This window comes from Thalassophryne amazonica, chromosome 2, assembly GCF_902500255.1.
Source record: "Thalassophryne amazonica chromosome 2, fThaAma1.1, whole genome shotgun sequence".
Taxonomy (NCBI): Eukaryota; Metazoa; Chordata; class Actinopteri; order Batrachoidiformes; family Batrachoididae; genus Thalassophryne; species Thalassophryne amazonica.
The window spans coordinates 22,381,885-22,395,678 of record NC_047104.1 but is presented as its reverse complement, the minus strand read 5'-3'; the positions used below and the strand labels follow the sequence as shown (position 1 = coordinate 22,395,678).

General features: G+C 42.2%; 1 protein-coding gene across 1 annotated transcript in view; it reads left to right on the top strand.

Annotated features, from left to right (window-relative positions):
• The window catches only part of lins1 (lines homolog 1), a 59,459-nt gene that overhangs the window by 19,964 nt on the left and 25,701 nt on the right, over positions 1–13,794 (top strand). Inside the window, 6 exon segments of the mRNA XM_034184272.1 lie at positions 8,262–8,394; positions 9,542–9,666; positions 9,668–9,691; positions 9,693–10,019; positions 10,021–10,080; positions 10,082–10,154. Of these exon segments, the coding sequence (XP_034040163.1) occupies positions 8,262–8,394; positions 9,542–9,666; positions 9,668–9,691; positions 9,693–10,019; positions 10,021–10,080; positions 10,082–10,154 (742 nt within the window).

Genomic DNA, 13,794 nt, shown 5'->3' with positions numbered 1-13,794 from the left:
ACAGTGAGAACGACTGGTCAGGTATGATGTCAACCATGCAAGGGCACTCCAAGTAATCCCAAAAATGACTCTCCAGCCTATCGAGTAGAATATGATGATCCACGGTATCAAATGCAGCAATAATATCTAACAGCACCAGAACCGTAGTGGTGTCCAAATCCATTGCAAGCAGAAGATCATTCACCACATTAGTGAAAGCTGTTTCTCTGGAATGATATTTTCTAAAAGCAGACTGCAGTGGCTCAAAAAGATTATTCTCAGTAAGGTGGTCCATGAGCTGCCATGAAACCATCTTTTCCAGAATTGTAGAGCAAAATGATAGATTTGATATCAGCCTATAGTTTTTCAATATACTAGGGTCAAGATTAGATTTCTTAAGTAATGGTTTAATTACTACAGATTTGAAACATTTAGGAACAGATCCAGAGGTTAATGAGAGATTAATAATTTCCAGCATAGTCACTACACACGTCAGCGAAACTGTAAACCTAATAAGTGAGTGATCAGAGACATCATGCAAGAGGCACGATGTCGATAGTTGTGACAGCAGTACCACGTGCGAGAACCAAATCCAGGGTATTTCCACTAATGTTCGTCAAATCCTGAATGCATTGCTGAAATCCTAATGCATCCACAATTTCCATAAATGATTTGCGGAGGGGATCAGAAGGCTTATTTATATGAATGTTGAAGTCACCAATAATTGCAGTGTTATCTGCACTAGTTGACAAGTTTGATATGAACGCACCAGATTCATCCAAGAATTCAGAATATGGGCCACGGGGCCTGTATACAGTGACAAAGTAATACGGCTGATTTTTGTTCTTCTGACCTTGGCAGTACGTAGCATCGTGGGCAGAGCAGAGAATCAGATGTTCAAACAAGTTATATTTGTGACCCCTAATGGCTAATAAACTAAAACTAGGTTTATAAATAAGAGCAACGTGCATCACGAGGGACATGACTAAATGTGTATGCCAGTGGGTAGGCCTCATTTAATAATAGATCATGAATTCATTATGTTAACGAGACCCAGGCTAAGGACCTCAGTGAGGTTGACAGTTGGACTGTTTGGATGTAGGGGTGGTTCCAGTTTGGATGTAGGGGTGGTTCCAGAGTAGCATATATAAGATGCCTGGAAGTAGCTTTAGGTTTGAGACATTCCACGTGGATTGTAGGTAGCAGACACAAAATTGGAAATTGTTGGAACAGCCAACAGGCCGGCCTCAATTTCAACATCATCCAGTGTAGTAATGTGTATTAAGTTTGCAAAGCATATCCCTCTCTGATTTTTATGGACACATCTGCGGAAGCAGGCCACAGTCTCAACTTGACGAATTTCCCTGCCTGCCACATAAACTGCACTATCACCATAATGGATTTTCTGCACTAATTTCCCCGCTAAGCTCATGGATTCCACACCCACATTTGTCATACGCCTTCTAGGGTCTCTAATCACATGCTCCGTGGCCTGCTGTAAAGTACAATTGTTACAAATGTTACCCTCCATGTCGAGCTCTATCTATGTTCGCAGACAAGATGGGGGCTCCATCCCCAGTAGGGTGAAGGCCGTCCAGCATCAGCAAGCCACAGTGGCCCCAGAACAAAGGTCAGTTATCAATAAAACTAAAGCCTTGCTGTCTACAAAATTGCCCCAACCACAGATTTTAAGATGTCAGCCTGATAAACGCCTCATCATTACTCCGGGAGCGGAGGGGACCAAAGACTATTAATTGATGTTGACACATCTTTCTGGCAAGGTCACAAGTCCTCTCTTTGTCCATTTTTGTGATCTTGGAGTGCTTCATCCTGACATAGCCGCCGATGTGAATAACTATGCGACTGTATCTTTGTCTGTCTACCTTTCTGCAGTTTCAGCACCTTAAGATGGGAGGCAATGTTGGGAGCTCTGGCCCCAGGAATACTTTTAACGCCAGCTGGCATCTGTAATCTGACTTTGCGGGTGATAGAATCCCCTATCACTAAAGCCCGGCGTTTCAGCCTGGAGATAGGAGTGGAAGTTACCTGTGGGTAACAGGCATATCCAAGGGAGAAAACCGGTTTGCAGTGGCGAGTCTGATTGGAGTACTGCAACCAGGCACCAAGCCCTACGTGATTTCCTCCGCCTAACCACAGTCCGATAGCCGTCATCCACAGCCAGCATTTCTCGGCTGATGTTAATGGGCACGCTAGCCAGCCCAACACTAACCTGCTCTGCACTGCCCGTCACATCTAACTCCACTGAATTAAGAAGCTATTCTAGCTTAAGCCCCTTTAAGCTTGGGACTCTGACGAGAGCGGTCGCATCTCCTCCACTCTCCCTTATCTCTCTGACTTTAACCTTCAAGTCCATACTTCACCAGAATGTGAATTCCTCAAAACTATATTGGATTCTGGATCTATTGGACTACTATTGGATTAACCATGGAATTGATCAGCTGGTCTCTGAACGCTATTAACACCATTTTTTTTCTACAAGAAGGTCAGGACCAGGGGATCCTACATGCCCAGATGGAATGTATTCTGCGGGCTATGTCCTCGACTCCTGGGGTCTTGGCGTGTTGCATGCTTGGCGCCTTTCTCCGTTGAGGACATCGAGGATTTATTCATTTTTGGTCTCATGGCAGAAGGGCTGGTACTTTTTGGCTTATATGCTGCCCTGATCTACCGGAAAATTGACAAGACGGCGGCATCAAGAACCACTGGCCCTCGCATGTCCGTCATGATTAATGAGGTTGGCAAGGCATTGCATTCTCAGACTGCGTTGACTCTTGAACTCAGATGCAAATTGGATGACACCTTGGAGCTGATGCATGCCTTGCAGTTGAAGCTGAAGGTTTTGGAGGCCGGTGAATATTCTAAATTCATAATTGGAATTTGGCTGTTCAAGTGGAACTGTTAAATGTTTTTCACTGCTCAGCTACAACACTCCAGGCTTATCTAGCCTCAAGGACAAATTGCCCACTGTTTACCTCCAGAGGAATTTATTCAGGCCTTGGTGAGATTACTTGGCTCCATTCTTATCTCAACCCACAAAGACAATAAACTGACAGACTTACACATGGACTGAAGCATGCTCCAGCTTTTCCCTTTCACCTCCCTTCCTGCCCCACCCCCTCTGGCGGCAGGCCACCGTTCTTCCCAAGCTGGCAGGCGGCGTGACTCCAGTTGCAGTGGCTACCACACACTCACATCGCCTCAATTTGGAAAACGGACTGTTTCAAGTTTAGTGCACATAAACAATGTCAAATGTACGAGGGCTGTCAATAAAGTAATGGTCCTTTTTATTTTTTTCAAAAACTATATGGATTTCATTCATATGTTTTTACGTCAGACATGCTTGAACCCTCGTGCGCATGCGTGAGTTTTTCCACGCCTGTCGGTGACGTCATTCGCCTGTGAGCACTCCTTGTGGGAGGAGTCGTCCAGCCCCTCGTCGGAATTCCTTTGTCTTAGAAGTTGCTGAGAGACTGGCACGTTGTTTGATCAAAATTTTTTCTAAACCTGTGAGACACATCGAAGTGGACATGGTTCGAAAAATTAAGCTGGTTTTCAGTGAAAATTTTAACGGCTGATGAGAGATTTTGAGGTGATTCTGTCGCTTTAAGGACTTCCCACGGTGCGAGACGTCGCTCAGCGCTCTCAGCTGCCGTCGTCAGCCTGTTCAAGCTGAAAACCTCCACATTTCAGGCTCTATTGATCCAGGACGTCGTGAGAGAACAGAGAAGTTTCAGAAGAAGTTGGTTTCAGCATTTTATCCGGATATTCCACTGTTAAAGGAGATTTTTTTTTAATGAAAGACGTGCGGACAGGTCCGCGACGCTCCGCCACAGGAAAAACACCTCTGTTGAAAGCCTTAAGGACAAGTTGGAACCTGTCCTGCTGTTAAACAATTTCTCATATACTCACTCCACTGAAAGCCATCAAAAGCCGCCTGGATTTTACAAATGGTTATCAACACGGAGGTGTTTTTCCTGTGCCGCCGCACCGCGTCGGCTGCGTCCCGACGCGCGGACCCGTCCGCACGTCTTTCATTAAAAAAATCTCCTTTAACAGTGGAATATCCGGATAAAATGCTGAAACCGACTTCTTCTGAAACTTCTCTGTTCTCTCACGACGTCCTGGATCAATAGAGCCTGAAATGTGGAGGTTTTCAGCTTGAACAGGCTGACGACGGCGGCTGAGAGCGCTGAGCGACGTCTCGCACCGTGGGAAGTCCTTAAAGCGACAGTGTCACCTCAAAATCTCTCATCAGCCGTTAAAATTTTCACTGAAAACCATCTTAATTTTTCGAACCGTGTCCACTTCGATGTGTCTCACAGGTTCAGAAAAAATTTGGATCAAACAACGCGCCAGTCTCTCAGCAACTTCTCAGACAAAGGAATTCCGACGAGGGGCTGGACTATTCCTCCCACAAGGAGTGCTCACAGGCGAATGACGTCACCGACAGGCGTGGAAAAACTCACGCATGCGCACGAGGGTTCAAGCATGTCTGACGTAAAAACATATGAATGAAATCCATATAGTTTTTGAAAAAAATAAAAAGGACCGTTGCTTTATTGACGGACCTCGTATATGTGTTGTCTTAATTCTGATGTGTGACATTATTACGGTAAACAAGTAATAATTGTGGATTAATTGCTGTTTGTCTGTGGAATGTGAGTGTGGCAATCTTGTTGTTGTAATGACAATGATAGTAAAGTTATCTATCCATCCATCCATTTCACACTGCGTATTCTTAGAGCTGTGTATTGTGGTGTATTGTCTATGCTGATTTGAGCAGCTCTACATCAAGTTTTTTCTCCCTAGGCAGCAGTATGTTGAGGGCTGTGTGCGTATTACAGAAGAAATAAACATGTTTAATTTTCTTCGCTGGACACAGTTTTAAGCAGGTCTGCGCAGCACAGCATTACTGCATGCAAGTGTGTGCAACACGGCGCTCCTGTACACATCCAAAAACTGAGTGCGTGAATCTGCTGGAGAACATGAGAACAGGATCACACAGCGCCTGTGTGTGCTCAGAACAGGGAATCGAACCTCAACTCAGAAATCCAGAAACAGCAGGTCGGTCTCTCTCTCTGTGTCTGATCAAACAATAAGCACTGTGACTTTAAAATAAAAGCCTTGTTGCTGCATGTTGGTGCACTCATCAGATGTCCTGATCAATCAGGTTTGATCAAATCAGCGGACCTGATCGGAGCAACCGGAGCTTTAAAAGTTTAGAGTCACAGCAGCCTTTACCACAGCCAGACTTGGCAGCATCTGTACACAATGAAAATGATCCACCAAGACAAAAAAGAAATATAAATAATGTTAAATGACTTTCTGACGTGCACCACACCGTGCAGTAGAGAACAGAGGGCACTTCCACAGAGCCAGAAAATAGCAGCTTTGGCTACATACGTGGGAGTAATGCAACTGTGAAACCCTCAAGATACAGTCCACTGTTTTGCAAGTGCAGTGATGTGTTCTGCACAGCCAGCAGGAGGGAACTGGCTTTAAATAGCAACAAAGGGCTACACGCAACTGTGTGCACACATTAAAAAGTGAACACGCGTAACTGCAAGCAGATCTACGAACCCGGAAGAAGGCTGAGTATGCTCGCATTTCTTGCGTATTTAAATGAAACAACGCTGCAATATGCAGCTCTACGAATACGCCAGTGTGAAAGGGGCTTTACGAACACGGCTCTCTAAAAGAGCCACCCTGTCTGCCAGTATCACACAGGATTTATGTGAAGTCTAAAGTAGTGTACTTCAAGGTTCACAATAGATGCACTTAAAAACTAAAAGAAGTGTTAAACAGAAATAAAAGAAACGAATACAATCTTGTAGAGATTAGAAGAGCATCACAAAAGCACGCAGTCTGTTGGAAACAAGTTGCCTGAGAAATTTATAACCCTCTGAAACCCTATTTTCTGCCTTTTGACAGCCAAATTTTGTCAAATAAAACCCAAGATTTTTATGTTTGTTACAGCCTTACTTTAAAGCCAAAAGAATTGAGGCATCAGGCAAAAACACGGAAGAGTATAGAAATGTGTATCAGAGGGGCATCAGAACTGCTAATTTATAAACAGCAGTTGAAACTCTTTACAAATGTGTTAAATGTTCTTACATTAGAAAGCTCGTAATTGAACTTGTTTTAAAAAAGATTCTTTAGAAATATTTCATGTTCATTTGTAAATAAAAATCATAATATATTGTTGTTTCAGATTACATTTATTGATTAACATAATGAACCTTGGGCATTTATTTTTAGACAAATAAAGTAGCATAAAAGTAATGTGTACATTTTTTACTCTAGTAGATTCATTTTTAAGTCTGATAGATTCATATCTGCATTTTAACCAGGAAAAAAGGCACAGTAAATAAATAGTTACTATAAACACAACAGGAGATGATGTAACAATGACTGCAATGTGTTTGTTAATTAGGATTTCTCAATGTGACCTAAACCTTGTGATGATTTTGTTTTTAATTTAGCCATTTCAACATTTAATTATGTCCCCATAGAATATGTGATTGCTCTTAATGCTGTAATCAGGACAGAGTATTTTCTAAAATATGAATTTGACAATTCTAGTGATTGTGAATGTTTTGAAATTATGCACAATAGGGGCGGGGCTTCTTCTACCTGTGTAAGAGTCTCATTGACTGACCTTTGACTTCATGGACATGCTTAATAATTCATTAATTTAATGTTAAAATATAAAGGAAACAACCTTCTCAAATAATAGTTGCTGTTTAAAGAGCCTTTGTTTTATTTAGAAGCATAGCAGCAAGTGCGAGTTTTCAGAGATGACAGGTGAGCTAGACCCTCAAGACATTTAACCAGGTGAAGGTCTCCTTTGCAGCTTCGACTTCAGTGGAGTTTGTGGAGACACTTTCCTTATATTTTGAAGATCAGAGATGTTCTCTTCTTCCTTCTGGACTTCATGTTTTGGTGTTACGCTCCATCACTGGAAGTTTTTGCAGGTTCTCTGCACAGCTAATGTTGAAATGTTCCTGCTGTGGACAAATGAAGAAATATATTTCTTAAAATATAAAGAAATGTGAAACAGTGCTGTGCAATTTTCTGCGTCTGATAGTTAAAAAAATATCTAAGTTATTTAAAGTTGATACTGTATTGTGGTAAGAGTAGTGACCATTAAAAACTGTGTAGCAAAATGGATCGAACAATTTACAATATAAAACATTCACTCAGCTCAACTGAGTGAATGTTGCAATAATCTACTGTCTAATCAGCATCATGATATGCCGCACCTGTGAGGTGGGATGGATTAAGTAACAAATTTTCACTTTTTTTCACAGTGAAGTGGAATGTGACATTACAGATACAGTTTGTTTTCATTGGACCACAAGTCAAGAAAATCATAGAGTGCCCTGAATTTCTGAAGAAACTGACAGCAAAGGAACAGGAGGCATGGAAACGATTTGTTAATGTTGTCCATGGGTTTCTGGGCAACCACAAGGCTGACAATTATGTGGAACTGATTGAGACGTTGGTGAGAAACTATGGCCAAATGGGCTGTAGGATGTCACTGAAGGTCCACATTCTGGATGCTCACCTTGACAACTTCAAGGACAACATGGGGGCATACTCAGGAGAACATGGGGGAGTGCTTCCACCAAGACATAATGGACTTTGAACACATATCAGGGATCTTACAATGAAAACATGATGGGGGACTACATTTGGGGTCTGATCAGGGAAAGTGATTCGTTGCACATTCGCAAATCAAGGAAAACTGTTCACTTTTAACTTTGTAAAATTGTTTTCAAATGTTTGAAAATAAACCTTGCTGCAGTTATGTTCTGTATTTTAGTTTTTTTATGAAAAAGTCAGAAAATTGTCAAAAATATCTGTGCAACCCAAAAAACAAAGTTTGGCATGAAATATGACCTTTTTTTTTTCTATTGTTTTGCAATAAATGTAGTTGGAAAAAGACACTTATTTGCCAGGAACAAAAATCGTGTTACAGTTGGCAAAGGAGAAGTGTTCATTAACATAGTCCATGGGCCAAACAGGTTTTCAGTACCACATATTGTGACGAAACAGTTATGTCAAGGAAGATATAAAGTTCAGGGGAAAGCGGTCATCAAAGACACGTGATGTGGGAAGACTGAGCTGGTTGTAGCTCCTGAAATACAGCTCAGTGTTAATATACACACAGCACATCTGGTCCAGATGATGATTGTGGCTCCCCCTGGCTGGGCTGCTCATTCCTGATGTATTGATTAAAGTGTGTTTCTGTTTCTCAGGGTGTGATCAGTCCTGTTTGGCAGCAGAGGTGTGAGCAGGCTTTCCACACCTCCCTTCCTTCTGTTGAACTGGATGCCTGTCTGTGGTCTCTGACCGATGTGTTGAAAAGACTTCTTCAAGGACACCATCAAGGTAAAACCTGGTTTCCTGCAGTCTCATCCTGTTCCACACTTCCTGTTCATCAGCCATCACCGGCAGCTCACAGGCTCTTTCTTCTTCGGCCACTTATACGGTCGAGAAGCAAAACAAAAGAAAAAAGTCAGGGGCACACAGATATGAACAGACATAGTTTCTGTAATTTTGCCTCTGTACTTCCGGGGGGACAAAGCTCCAAATTTTATGGCAGTTCACAAATAACATGAAGTCTGGCGAAAGAGGCAGAAACTGGCCGACAAAGGCCAAAAAAAAAAAAAAAAAAAAAAAAAAAAAAAGGGAACTGGCAAAGCCTCAAAAAATCCAGCCGCTGTCGGGAGGGACAGAAATGGCACAGCCGTGTACAATCCTGCAACGACTGTTTCGTACATGCGCGCAACCACGTGAGAGGTGTAATACCACATTGCACTCACACTGTAGCAGCAGCAATCACATGTTGGACAAATGTACATAAATCCTGAAAATCTGTAAGGACAAAATAATGAGAGCACAGAACATTATAAGTACAATGAATGTACTGTTTGAATGTAAATGATGACTGTCTGTGTCAGAAATGACAAAATGAGCAGACAATACAAGAATTATTGTCCTTCATGTCCGATTATCGCCTCATTTCTGCTTAAAACGGGATTGTTTCTGCTTAAAACTGACGTTTTACTTTGTCATCTGATGGTTAATAATCACTTTATTCCCTTTGATCACTTTGGGTGAAGAGAGTCAGACTCAGACGAGCTGCTGTGGTCCAAAATGAAGCATGCGCATTGAAGGTGGGGCGGACCAATTGTAGGGGGAGCTGTTTTGGCTGTGACACTGGATCAAGCTGTCAATCGATAAAGGACACCATCCTACAGAACGTTCTCAAATATTGAAAGAAATTTGACCTTTTTTGACAGTTATGATTTTTTTTTCTTTATTCTTTCATTGTTAAGGATAGGGATTTTTCCAATATTCCAAGATTTTTCCTGATTTTGACCTATGGCCTTGAAAATTGAATCGGTTCTTGCCTATCAGGATATAAGTGTCAGTTTAATGATGCCATTTTATGTGAGAGAGTCTGAACTCGTTCTGACAATTGTAATATTTTACATATTCTTTTTTTTTTTTTTTTTTCCCCTTGTTCCATCAGATAGTCTGGATAAAATCCTTGCAACCTTTGACCCCGGTCTGGGTGCTTTATGCACAACCTTTCTGCCTGAGGCGGCCAGCGGAGCAGTGCAGTCTGCTGTGGACTGTAGCAGGAGCCAGCATTGGGGGGACCACGTTCTGTCTCCTTGTTTGACCTGCTGGAGGTGCTGACTGTGAGCAGCGGTAAGTCTGGAACCCACGCCTGTCTGAGGGGACAGAGGCTCACGGACATCCACGCCACTGCGTTGCTGAGAACAGCCACATCGGAGTCCTCAGAGTATTTTGTTAAAAAGCAGGTTCTGCTGTTGCTAAAGAAGACGCTGCTCCAGAAGGCAGGGGAGGACTTGGCCCTGGGCGTGACGCTGGACCGCCACCTGAAACATGAACACTGCAGCAGGGCACTGTGACACTGACTGAATGCCCAGCTGTCCGGAGCACTGGTGGATAACTGGTTTCAGCGTATTCACCTGGAGTCTGCCCACACCGTTCTTTGGAGGGATGAGCCGGACACGGGGTGCCGAAGGCCAGTACCCAGACTGGTGTCATGTTAAGAGCGCTCACCCTGGTCCTGCTGAAGTCCATAGAGCTGAAGGTCCAGACAGCCAGAGCTGCAGGTGAGATCCTCCTTGAACTGCCTCCCATCATGCCATGGCTGCCACTTAAGCCCAGGCTTTGGAGTCCAGCATTTTCAAATGATTTATTGATCAAAATCCAAAGTTCAGTCTGTCCATCTTAAAATGATGAGCATTAATTTTTTTAAATAATCTGGGGTTCAGTTTTATACAAGAGATCACGCAGACATCAAGACAGAACAGAACCATCGGTGGGTGGGGGAGGGGGTCTTCCGCTGCTGGCATCTATAATTAAAGATGAGCATGAAAATAGAACATGTCATCTTATGACCTCATAAAAATTCATGATGTCGTCTCATCTGATGTTCAAGCATTTTGACATTTGTTCTCATTTATTTAAGCATAATCATAACATATACTGAATAACCATGAACAACTGCTTTAATAATTGCACAGATGCATTTTTTTAAGTTACATTCCCAAACCTCCATTTAATAATGAGGTAGAAAGATTTATGTCAAAGTCGTGTCACTAAAATGGTCTGATCCAAGTTTTTGATGTCAAACCAGCACTCGCATGTGTTGCCCTCCCAGAACAGAACCTTGTTGCAAGCACTTACTGGTGGTCCTTGTTGGACATGTGGCGTTTCTCTAGTGACCTGGTGGAGGATCCATCCATGTCTGCAGGGCCTCTCTGAGTCTTTTTTTTTTTTTTTTCCAGCCCCATTTGCTATTGAGAGGTGTAGGTTGAGTCCTGCTGTAGTTTTTGTTTGGGGTTGGTACTGTTCCTGCGCTCCTGAGTGATCCTGCCGCCCAAAGACTAAACTTTGCCTCCTAAATACAACCAGACACAGTTTACGTAGCAGGCCATGGGCCGCATGGTTCCCTCTAGGGCTGAAACGAATTAGTCAGAGTAACTCGAATAAGTTGATTACAAAAAAATGTTCAAGGCAAATTCTGTGCCTCGAAGCTTTGTTTAACATTGTAGTACATATACCAGGCCTGTGTGTGGCACTGTAACGTCCCCAGAAAAAAAAACAGAAGGCTAGGGCATGCGCATATGCCGTGTTAATGCTAATCAATTTAGTGTGAAAGGCTAGCGCTTTCCAACACGACACACAGAGTAAAAAAAAAAAGCCTTTTAAGAGAATGACGGTACACGCTGATCATCTGAAACTAGACTACTGCGGATTTAAAGCAAAGCCGTGGGTTTGTCTATTTTTGAAAAACATACGGTCCGCTCTACGTGGGGAAGTGACTATTCACATGGTGACGGCTGCTGTCTCTCCCTGTCCGAGTCACAGCTCCATCCCTGGCCACACTGACAAACAGTTTCTGAAAGACGATTCTCTCAGCAAAAGTGCCACACCTCTTTCTTCTGTGTTTTTGTTCAGACTCGCACTGAGTGTTTCACTTTTTAGCTTTTTGCTTCTTTGGGCAACACACAATGCTTCATAAACACTGTAACTTAAATAAAATAAAAAAACTGACTGCAAGGCTTGCATGTTCAACCTCCAGCTGAAATGCATCTGCCGAATTGCAGAGAAAGAGATTTAAAAAAAAAAAAAAAAAAAAAAAAAAATCATGCAGGGACCCAGTTCACCAACCTTTAAAAAAAAAAAAAAAAAAAAAACTTGGTTAAAAACAAAACAGAAAGCCACATCCCATCACCAATTCAGCAAAATGTCAAGACTTTGGCGCAGCGACATTGTGCCATTGCTTAGTAGGGAGAGCCCTGGACTATTGATGATGTTTAAAAACACAAAATCTGATTACTTGCCACAATATATCGATAGAATACTTGATTACTAAATAATCAATAGCTGCAGCCTTGACCCCTTGCACACCCGGCCCCACACCCCGCGCACACACACACACCCAACCTATAAATTCTGAATCATTAGAAAGCTTAGGATGTCAAGATTACAAAAATAATTGTTAACAGTAAAATACTGGGACTCACTGTGACAACATATGGATTAATATCCTGTCATTAACCGCCCTATTACAGAATAGCTAAACTGTCAAAGAATGTCTGCGAGTAGCGAAAGAGGCCACACATGAAGTAGGCAAGAGTGTGTCTTACAACCTTTGACATGAGGGTTTGTATGAAGGCAAACCCCGAATCTGGAACCAGCCTGAAGGATACAAGAAGCACATTGTTTCATTGGCACATTTCACTGGTGTGTGCCTAAATAATGTCAGGCACTTGTGAAATAGTCCATTATCTTTGTCCGTATATGTCCTGATTTGAGTAATTTTTGCACAAAATGAAAAACTAAAAGTTACATGTTCAAATGATGTAAATACACATTTTTTTTTCACTGTGCTAAACATCTACACCTTATAGTCTCATTTTTGTGCACTTATTTTGACAATAATAATACAACACTGGACAATTAACAGATTTTACTGGGAAAAAAATGGCTTTTACTGACAACCGTGAAAAATAGAAACAGATTTTTAAAAAAACCTGCAGTCAGTGAAAATGGTCACGTGGCTGCTGTTAAGGTCTAAGAATTCACTGTGTCCTCTTTCAGAACGGAGCTCGATCTCTGGATTAAACTCTGAATGGAAGAGGACCATTTCTGTTGATCAGTTTATGGGTGATTCTTTAACTACGGGCACTATTGGCCTTGTAAATATAATTTCCACCACACTATTGCCTTACAGTATAAAGCGCCTTGGGGCAACTGTTTGTTGTGATTTGGCGCTATATACATGCGCTCTGATGTCACTGTTTATCTCCATAGAAACTACCCAAACTGTTTAAATGGACATTACAGTGTTGTGGTGGAAATTACGGCAATAGTGTGGGACAACTACATTTTGTTTAAAAACATCACAACAGTTGTATGACATTGAATACCCCAATTATGTTTTGATTATTTTACTGAATATTTATATTCTGAGATATTTTAAAAACATTAGAAAAAAACGTTTGTTTACCATTCATTTTTTATAATTGAAGATCAAAAGTCTGGGTGTGGGACAAGCACAAAACGGCAATATTTGCATATAATGATGCTGAAAAAAAGGTGAAAAAGTCAATCACAGACTACTAGAACAAATTTCTTAACACACTTTCATTGTAAAGGATAACTATAAAAATGTGAAATTCCCCTTTTTTCTGTTTTTTCATACAATATGATCAAAGGACATATAAATGCCCGTAGTCTAAGAATCACCCTTATATATTCAAATGACTAGTGCGTCCCAGGCGTGGCGCCGTGCGTCCCAGGCGTGGCGCCGTGCGTCCCCAGGCGTGGCGCCGTGCGTCCCAGGGCGTGGCGCCGTGCGTCCCAGGCGTGGCGCCGTGCGTACCCAGGCGTGGCGCCGTGCGTCCCAGGCGTGGCAGTGTCAGCAAAGCAACAGTGCAGTAAAGTTTGTCATGATTAAGACTTGTTTGTGTTTTATGATACAAGGTGCAGAGTGCATTAACGGGCCACCCTTGCATCATGATGAAAGTGCACAATAAACCTTTGACCATTTATTTGGTTGGAGTGGCACCACATGAGCCCACACTAAACACAGGCAGTTTTAGCACAGGGGATGAGGTGCACACCCAACCATTCCCCGCCCCCTGAAGTGCGCTATAAGTTTGACTATTCAGACTCAGTGAAATATGGCTGATGTGTTGGAAATAAATTCATTGTGGATACATGACAATACTTGAAATGAAA